The sequence below is a fragment of the Populus alba genome, chromosome 1 (genome assembly GCF_005239225.2).
Source record: "Populus alba chromosome 1, ASM523922v2, whole genome shotgun sequence".
Lineage (NCBI taxonomy): Eukaryota > Viridiplantae > Streptophyta > Magnoliopsida > Malpighiales > Salicaceae > Populus > Populus alba.
This window is the reverse complement of record NC_133284.1, coordinates 2,742,257-2,751,870: the sequence shown is the minus strand read 5'-3', so window position 1 is coordinate 2,751,870 and position 9,614 is coordinate 2,742,257. Positions and strand designations below refer to the sequence as shown.

At 31.8% G+C, this 9,614-nt stretch overlaps 1 protein-coding gene across 1 annotated transcript; it reads left to right on the top strand.

Moving 5' to 3' along the window:
• Positions 1 to 5,567, top strand: LOC118061232 (uncharacterized). Its single transcript, XM_035074651.2, has 11 exons — positions 1 to 137; positions 431 to 503; positions 595 to 749; positions 886 to 1,179; positions 1,393 to 1,522; positions 2,570 to 2,677; positions 2,782 to 2,884; positions 2,977 to 3,102; positions 3,899 to 4,092; positions 4,382 to 4,509; positions 5,090 to 5,567. Exons 2-10 carry the CDS (start codon positions 451 to 453, stop codon positions 4,476 to 4,478), a joined length of 1,260 nt encoding a protein of 419 aa, XP_034930542.1. The 5' UTR covers positions 1 to 137; positions 431 to 450; the 3' UTR covers positions 4,479 to 4,509; positions 5,090 to 5,567.
• Positions 5,568 to 9,614: the final 4,047 nt, after the last annotated feature.

Here is a 9,614-nt window from a genome sequence, read left to right as displayed (position 1 = left end):
AAAGAAAAAATAGCTTCAGTGAGAAGCTCTAAAACTCTCTCTTCCGTTCGCACAAGCAAAAACCTCTCCTCTCTCTCTCTCTCTCTCTCTCTCTCTCTCTCGCTTGCGTTCATATGCTTCTTCGATCTCCGCTTTAGGTATCTCTACAGTCTCTCTCTCCCTCTCTCCCCGATTTATCTTTATTTTTATTCTTTTTATAATTTTCTCTTCAAATTCATTTCATTTCATTTCATTTCAGGTGAAATTTGTTGAATTTTTAATTTCTTGCAGTTTGTCCTTTTCCTTTTCATTTAATTTTCTATTTTACTCTGTTTGGTTGCTGAGAAAACTGTAGAAATGCGAAGAAATACTAGCTTCGGAAAACTATAGCGTTTTTGTAATGTTACTGTAGGAAGGAAATGATATTGATAATTGGAATATGTTTTTGTAGGTGCAGTTCAAGGGAAAATCATGCCGGACGTGCAAGCTCTTGTTAATGATTTTCTTATCAAGCTTAAGAAACGGTGATTATTTTCATTAATGTTTCACTAATTGCGTGTGTTAAGTGATTTTTTCTTAACAAGGTTATTTTGTTTTTTGTTGTTTATTTGGCAGTAAGATTGAGGGCTCGCGGGCCACGGCAAGGCACACAGCAGAACTGTTAAGATCAGTTATTTCACAGCAGCGAGTTCCCTACACGAATCAGGCTGGGGCTTTAATTGATGCTGTGAGGGCTGTTGGTGAGAAGCTGATTGCTGCTAATCCTGTTGGTGAGTATTTTATTTGATAAAATGAATGCTAGTCTAGAGTGTTGTTTTAGTGTAATGAGTCATGGGCTGGTTTCATATAGTCTTGTATTTTGTTGTTTTTGGTAATGTTTCTGTTGTTGTATACATTTGTTTGCAGAGCTCGCTGTGGGTAATATTGTGAGGCGTGTTTTGCACATTATTAGGGAGGAGGATCTTTCTTTGACAACAGCTGCAATTGCGGGGTTGAACTTATCAGCGGCAAGTGATGGGGATGACGACGATGACGGTGAGCGAGATGAGCATACAGTTCTATCAGCTGCTGTTGTTGCTGCTGCTGCGAGAAGCACTTTGCGTCCTCCTTCCTTGCAAACCCTGCTGGAGGACATGCCTGAGTCAGCAGCTATTCCCCATACTTCTTCGTCAGGAGGTGATTCTGAAGGAAAAAGCAAATGTGAGTTATTTAAATGGATGATCATTCTAAGTGTTTTTTTTTTTATGATTGCACACAGTATGCCAGTCGATCATTTTGCACATTAAATAGGTTCATTTGGTTGAACAAGTATTTATCTGAAACTCCGATGATTGTGGTGGTCTAGCATATGGTGTGTGTGTGTGTGTGTGTGTGATGGAGCATTTTGATATGTAAGGGCTTTTTCTGTAACAGCTGCTGATAAAAGTTCAAGAACTCGAAAGTTGAAGCATGATGTCATTGAAGCAGTTAACGAGCTTATTCAAGATATTACCACTTGTCATGAACAGATTGCTGAACAAGCCATAGAACATATTCATCAAAAGTAATTTTTCTCAATCAAGCTTTGACCATTAAGTTCATTTTTTCCCTATGAGCTCCTTTTCTTTGTTTTGGTTTGTGTTGCTGGCACTAAAGTTCCATTTGACATACAAGAATTGATATGATGGTCTCTGGTTCATTTTTATTTTTGTCCCTATTATGTTTTTTACTTTAATTTTGCCATGCATACAGTTTTTCATTCACAAGTATCCATGGACATGCTTGTAGTCTGTAATCGGTCCTCAGATTTCATAAGTAGTGTATTTAGTTTGATTCTGAATAGAGCTTTATGTTTTCTCATAGCAGTTAGCAGTATGAGAGTAATTTTACTCAAATTAGTAGTGTTTGAGTTGGGGCGAATTGAGTGAAAAAATTAGAGGCAATTGAGTCTATGCCATGGGTTATCATGGGATACTGGGATGTTTTCATTCATCAATCATCTCTATGCTGTGGGTTATTATGGTTCATGGGGTAGCAATTTTTAAATGGGGTGTCATGGTATCACTTTTAATATCCTGTGAGCTCCTTTTTTGTGCCTTCAATGTTAAAGTTTGATCTTTGAACTGACTGTTGGAATTCCAAATGAGGATGTGATATTATCTTTCAATTTTGTTGTCTTTCCAATTTTTCCTTTTTTGTGCCTTCAATGTTAAAGTTTGATCTTTGAACTGGCTGTTGGAATTTCAAATGAGGATGTGATATTATCTTTCAATTTTGTTATCTTTCCAATTTTTCAGTGCTAAATTTCTCTTGCAAAGAGAATATGTCCCTGGTTTAAGTAAAGTTTCAGATCAGTTATCTCAATTGCATGGCTTTTAGCCTTGTGGATGCTCTATCAGTAGCCAACAATTTCACCCTCCTAGTGTATATTCTTACATAAGTTCTCCTGTTCACATGTACAAGGTCATGCCCTCTTTCATTGAGTAATTTGAAAACACTCCTAGTGTAAACTTTCAGTTTCCATGACATAGATTTTTAATTGCTAGATATATTAATTCATTGCTTTTGACACTTTCTTTTATTGACTCGATTGTTAAACACATCTTTTCAGTGAGGTAATATTAACATTAGGTGGTTCAAAGACAGTGTTGGAATTTCTTTATGCTGCAAAGGAAAAGAAAAGATCATTCCGGGTTTTTGTCGCTGAGGGGGCTCCAAGGTGAGTACAAGTCGCATGGTGTTAGTTACAGGGCTGGATAACTATTTTAAGTCTTCTCTTTGTTAAAATACAAGTTTTTTCATTGTCAATTGGTACTTAACTAGGTATCAAGGGCATCTCCTTGCAAAAGAATTGGTTGCAAGAGGTTTACAGACTACTGTGATTACTGACTCTGCAGTTTTTGCCATAATTTCTCGAGTGAACATGGTAAGAGGGAGTCTAGGTTTTTTTCTTTCCTTCTCTATTTTTTAGTATTGGTATGCGGCCTATTTTAACCGCCATAAATTTGTTATGTAAAGGTCATAGTTGGAGCTCATGCTGTAATGGCCAATGGTGGTGTGATAGCACCTGTCGGGCTCAATATGGTTGCACTTGCAGCTCAAAAGCATGCTGTACCTTTTGTTGTGCTTGCGGGCAGTCACAAGGTAATTTAGCAAAATAATAGCCGTACTTGCCCCTAGAGTTTTGGTAGCAAGCAAACAAACTGCCATATTTGAATTGTTTGCTCTATTTTTGCTATGAATGGTATGCTGCTGTTATGCTGCTCAACTTGTGACAGGAAAAAAAGACAACTAAATGGTAATAAATGGAATGTCTATTCTGTGACCCAGAAGATGTTTGGCATCCCTTCTCAGCTCTTTATTCTGTTAGTGTCGGTCTTTGTTCAGTGGTCCAGAAGATGTTTGTCATTTCCTTATCAGCTTCTTTATTCTGTTAGTGTCAGTCTTTATTTGCTGGGCCATGGTGGCAGCTCATGCTGCTGACTTAGCAAAACCCTAATAGGCTATAAATTGATTGAGTTATAAGCATAAAAATTGCAAGTCATAACAAAGAACTCCTGCGTTTGGTGTTCCTAAACGCTTAACATTTTGTCTTTCGTAGCTTCTTGTGTTCTTCTGAACACAAATCATTGTTTATCAAATTGATTTCTTGATTTTTTTTCCCCTAATGTTTAGTTTCTAGAAATCTAGTACTCATGACATGGATAAAAATTCCCAGAGAGGTCAAAAGTTGTTTATGAATCCAAAGATGAAGCCAAAGGGAGAAAAACAAATATGAGATTTCTTTGTTGAATTGTAACTGGATGGTGAAAACAGTAGGTAAAATGACTTGGACAGTGTTAATGACATCTGTGGTGACAATTATGACTTTGACATTTAAAAATTATTCTAATTCTTTGTTTGGCCCTACTTACACTTGGTTGTTTTTCCTGCATGGCAGTTGTGTCCCCTTTACCCTCACAATCCTGAGGTCTTACATAATGAATTGAGATCTCCATCTGAGCTGCTGGATTTTGGAGAATTTTCAGATTGCTTGGATTTTGGGAGTGGCACTGGCTCTCCTCGTCTTCATGTTGTCAATCCAGCATTCGATTATGTGCCACCGAAGCTTGTTAGTCTGTTTATCACTGACACGTAAGTCCTAGTACTTTTGAGGACATCATCTATTTTGGATAAGTACATATTGAACAGCATTTATTTTATTTTAATCCTATTGATTTATTGACAACCACTAATGCAAAGTGACGAATTATTGATAAGGATAATTCTTATCCACTAAATATTGTTTGGCCTCTTGTGCCAAATCAGATGGGGTTGACATAATTCTGCCACGTTCCAACTTCCAATTTTTAAGTAAATCAATTTTATTTATATTTTCTTCTCATGCAATTCTAACAGTTTCGAAATTCGAATTACTTTACAGTGGAGGGCACAATCCATCATACATGTATCGACTCATTGCAGATTATTACTCTGCTGATGATTTGGTGGTGCGACGAACGATTGCTTTGGGAAATTGAGCTCAGATTGCTTTTGTTTACTATATTCTCAGTAAGTTTCCTCTTTTAATAGAGTTTGCCAAGGGTGTGCAGATTTTCACCATCATGGAAGTCTGCTACGTGAAGCACGAATCATGCTATCTTTCTGTTGATCTTTTGCCAAAAAAAAAAAAGGGAATGGAGTTTGTATAGCTGCTAGAATGCTAGCATTTCTGTCATCCCAATTCCCTCCCAGTTCTTTCTCGTCATTTCATGCATGCTTGGTCTTCAAGAGCTTCACTTACTGTTTCTCCTTGCCGAAATTCTTTTCATTCCCCTCATCAACTGTGGCCAATCTCAATTCAGATTGCTCTTCCTTAATCGATGCCAAGTCATAGTAAGACTATGCATTGAAAAAGGATAAATGTATGTTGTACGCACATAGTTTTTCGTGACCACAGAAAAACACTATTAGAAATTTCTTTCTCTTTCTTTTTTGTAGCAATTATGGTAAATCATGATGGCCTTATAATGCTTATGAGAAGTGGTTGAAAATATCAATGTTTTCAACTCTCTCGTACTGCCTTGGGACATAACACAGCCATTGCTCATTTGTCGGCATGTTGCTTATATTTCCCGGTTTAACCTTTCAGGTAGTTTTAGGAGTTGCCATGGAAGAAGTGGTGGATGCGCAGATGGAAATTTTAGCTCAGTATATGGAAGCATGTCAAGCATTGTTTATGCTGGAAGAGAAGCAGAATTATTGAATGGGACAAATGAGAAAGAGAGAGAAAGGCCAAGAATAGCCATTTTTGTGATTGTGATGAAGCAGTAGTCTAAGAGCTCCACTCGGTGAAAGAAGGAATGATGAGATGCTTGTGTGCAAGTTAGAAACCTTGTCTGCAGTGACAAAACTGTGAAAAGGATGGGGAAAAAGAAAAGAAATGAAGAAGAAGACAGCAACCTGTGTTGTACTGAGCTTGATAGAAAACTTGATGATAGTTTGGGCATGGAGACTGCGTATAGTCAGTGGGCTGTGTGGTGTTAGCACTTTTGAAAGTAACAGGATTTGGTTTTGTTGTGTTAGAACTTTTGCAAATAATCGTTTCCAACGAGAGTCCTTGGATTTAAGTTTTGTCATACTAAAAAAAGCAGATTTCAAAAATGGAAATGGAAATAATTCTCTAATATTTTTTTAAAAAATCACAGTTAAAAAATGTCACGAACGATTAAAATTTTTTTTTTTTTAATATCTAGTAGGTATTAAATTTTTTATATATATAGTTAATGTTATAGATTAAATTTTTGTTATAAATTTAATATTATTTTTTTAATTAACTATTTTTCAATTATATTATCACAAATATAAAATATATTGTAATTTTAATCAAAATGTATTTCTGATTTTATTTAGTAAAACTCAATCTTGATTTTGAATATGTATTTTATTAAAAAGAAAAACTGGAATGTTTTCTACAGTTTTTATTTCAGACTAGTTCATTAAAAAAATATACATTGATAGCGCAAATATATTTTTGCCGTATTATTATTAAACCTGTTGAAAAAAGATGAATTTTTAAATCTTTTAACTTAAATTTTTCCCCGGCACAAGTTTTTAATTAAATTGTATAAAAATTAACTCAGTTGATTTATTTAATAAATTCAAAGGAAATTTCTAGAAAATAATTTTTTATTTTAAAAAATCAATGTTAAATAATAAAATTGATAAACAAACAATAAAATAAGAAATAAAAAAGAATGTCGAGCCAAATACAAGTTTTAAATCTATAATTTGGGCTATTAGATTGGAAATACTATATATAAAAAAAATAATGAAACTCAATTCCTAGCAAATCTAATATCGAATAATGAATTATTATTATCATAACTATTACTACTATTACTACTATCATCATCATCATCATCAATACTTCTACTATCACCATCATTATATATATCACTATTATTATTGTTATTATATATATCACTATTATTATTGTTATTATTAAGTAATATTGCCATGATTATTATTATTATTATTATTATTGTAATTACAACTACTATTATTATAACATACTATTATTAATACTATTATTACCGTTATTTTTATTGTTAATAGTATTATTATTATCATTATCATTATTAGCCCTATTAAAATTATCACTATTTATTATCATCACTATTATTATTAATACTATAATTATTACTATTATTATAATTATTATCATTGTTACTATTATGACTATTATTATAATATTATTATTAATAACATTATTATTGTTGTTGTTACCTTTACAACTAATATCATTATTATTGTTAATATTACTATCACAATTATTATCATTATTACCATAATTATTGATATTATAATCATTACAACTAGCATAATAAATTATTTCTATTAGTGCTACTGCTACTAATACTATTGTTATTATTATCATTGTCACTATTACTATCTTGATAAATTATTATTATCACAATTATCATCATCACCATCATCATTATCATTTGTTACCATTATTAGCACTAACATTGTTATTACCATTACCATCACTATTAATTGTATTATTACTATAACTTCAACCATCATTATAACTTTTGTTACTTTTGTTTTTATTGTTATTGTTGTTGTTTTTGTTTTTTGTTATAACAATTATTATTATCATTGCAACTATTATTGTCATAAAAAAACTACTACCTTCACTACAATTATTATCACTATTATTAACATTATTATTATTACTATTATTATTGTTATCACTACCACTACCACTACCACCATCACTATTATTATTATTATCACCACCACCACCATTACTGTCATAATAAACTATTATTATCACCATTATTATCAATATTATTATCACTATTAATAGTATAATTATCATTATTACTGTTACTATTATTACAACAACTACAATTATTATTATTATTATTATTATTATGAAAAAAAATCATAAACTTGATTTGAAGGATCAAAACCATAAAAACTTTGATAAAATGGAAAAGAAAACAAATACAAAATTAAAAGAAGAAAGACCAAACTGAAATAAATATTATTATTATTGAAAAAAATCATAAATTTGTTTTGAAGGATAAAATTAAAAACTATAAAAATTTTTGACAAAAGAGTTAAGAAAAAAAAAAAAAAAGAATATGGATGAGATTGCACGAAACAAATAAAATCTACAAGCCATTTAAATATTTTTGTAAAAGAGTAGGGATCAAATTCCAGAGATGAACTTATGAAGGATAAAATTAAAAAAACTTTTCAATTTGAAGTGATTTTTACAAATAAAACATGGGTTGAATCTGAAAAGAAAAGAAGTTCAAAGTTTGTTGCCTTTGTTTTTATGGGCAATGCAAAAACTGAGGCATATGAAAGAAATGAAGGGGAGAAAATTGAGCTAACACCAAACCGGATATCATCATTATACACATGCTATTCGGGAAGAAAGAGAATGACGAGAAGCATCCAGTTGCATGAAAAAACATCTTTTTCCACCACTACAGTCATCCACATGTGCCGTTCAAAGACAACAAAATGGCTAACATCTGCATCATTAACTTTTTATTTTTTTTACATGTTAAAAGACAACATCACCCTGAAAACCAAAAAGCTATTGCTAACCATAATGAAATGAAGAATTGGCCCATAATACTTTGAGAATTGTCCTTTTAATGGTGATAAAGTTATTGCACTATTCTAAAAAAAGGTATAAACAAACAATACCTCTGGTCATAGTTAAGTTAAAAATTGCTTTTAAGGGTACTAAAGTAAATCCATTGTATATAGATGCCCCTCAACATTGAAGAGTGACAAAAAGAACCCTATAAAAATACTAATCTACCCCTATAGGCTAGTTATAAATGTTTTTTTTCTTAGGGGCAAAAACATAATTTCACTATCGTAATCCTTAATAAATCACACCTAGGCTCCGTTTGTTTGCAGGAAATTGGAAAGTGAATTCCTGGAAAGTGAATTCCGGATGAACTGGAAAACACTTTCCAGTGTTTGGTTGTATATGAACTGGAAATGAATTAATCATACAATAAAAAATGAATCTAAAATGTATAATGAGGAAAAACCAAACTATAAAATTATACTAATCTACCCCTATAGGCTTGAACAGTAAATGTTTTTTTTCTTATTGGAACAGTGCAATTAACAAACAGTTGCTTTTCATCTCTGCCATCGGAAATAACGAAAGGAAACATTCTCAATGTTATTAATTTTAAGTTGACCGGACCACTATAGGAAAGCAGGAAAGTGAATTCCGGGAATTCACTTTCCTGCAATCAAACAGAGCCCTAATGTACAATATTTTTCCAATGCGAATTAGCTTCTCTTTTAATCCTCGAAGTATGAAGTGAAGAGGAGACAAGTTATTTTAGGCGATCGTTCTAGGATGATTGAGTGTATTTGGTATTGTGATAGCATTTGTAGCTGTGGTTTGAAAAAAGTTGTTTTATAAAAAGTATTTTAGTTGAGATTGGTTTGATATTTATATATGTTTGGTTAAAACTGTGGTTGAAATTGATGTTGAATAAAAAGTAGTTTAATGTGTTTGGTTAAATATATTTTTTAAATTGAGGTTATAAACTAACTAATATATATATATATATATATTAATATTAATATTAATGGTTTTTAATTTAAATATTATAGATTTAACTACAACTATTACATCATTAAATAAATAATATTTTATATCCAATATTTTTAATTGTTCCATTAACTTATGTATAATTTCATCGCGTATGAAATTCATCCGATAAGGACTATAGTTTTCATGGTTTTTTGAGCGTGCAACAAAATTAGGTAAAATATCATCAGAAACAAAATTGGAATTGCGATCAAATTCTATGAATGCTACGTCATCATGCAATCTCCTTTCAATTTATGTGGTGTTATTAAATAATATTAAATATTAGTTTTTGAATAAAACACAATTAAAAAAATTGATTTTTTTTGTTGGACGCGGTTCAATGAACACTGTTCATATAAATAGTGGGGTCACTATTCACATGAACAATAACCCATGAATTAATTCACTTAAATAGTGTCAGGTGAATTCGCTTGGCAGTGTGCAGATGATGATGACACCGTTTGGCATTGCGTTCCAAACGATGTTTTGTCAAAATTTAATTTTTTTTTTCTAAAATTGAGTTCGGTTT

Excerpts from the sequence above, each read along its gene's own strand:
- LOC118061232 (XM_035074651.2), top strand. The coding sequence starts at position 451 with ATGCCGGACGTGCAAGCTCTTGTTAATGATTTTCTTATCAAGCTTAAG. Across the intron at positions 504-594 it reads CTTATCAAGCTTAAGAAACG|TAAGATTGAGGGCTCGCGGG; the intron begins GTGATTATTTTC and ends TTTATTTGGCAG. Across the intron at positions 1,523-2,569 it reads ATAGAACATATTCATCAAAA|TGAGGTAATATTAACATTAG; the intron begins GTAATTTTTCTC and ends ACATCTTTTCAG.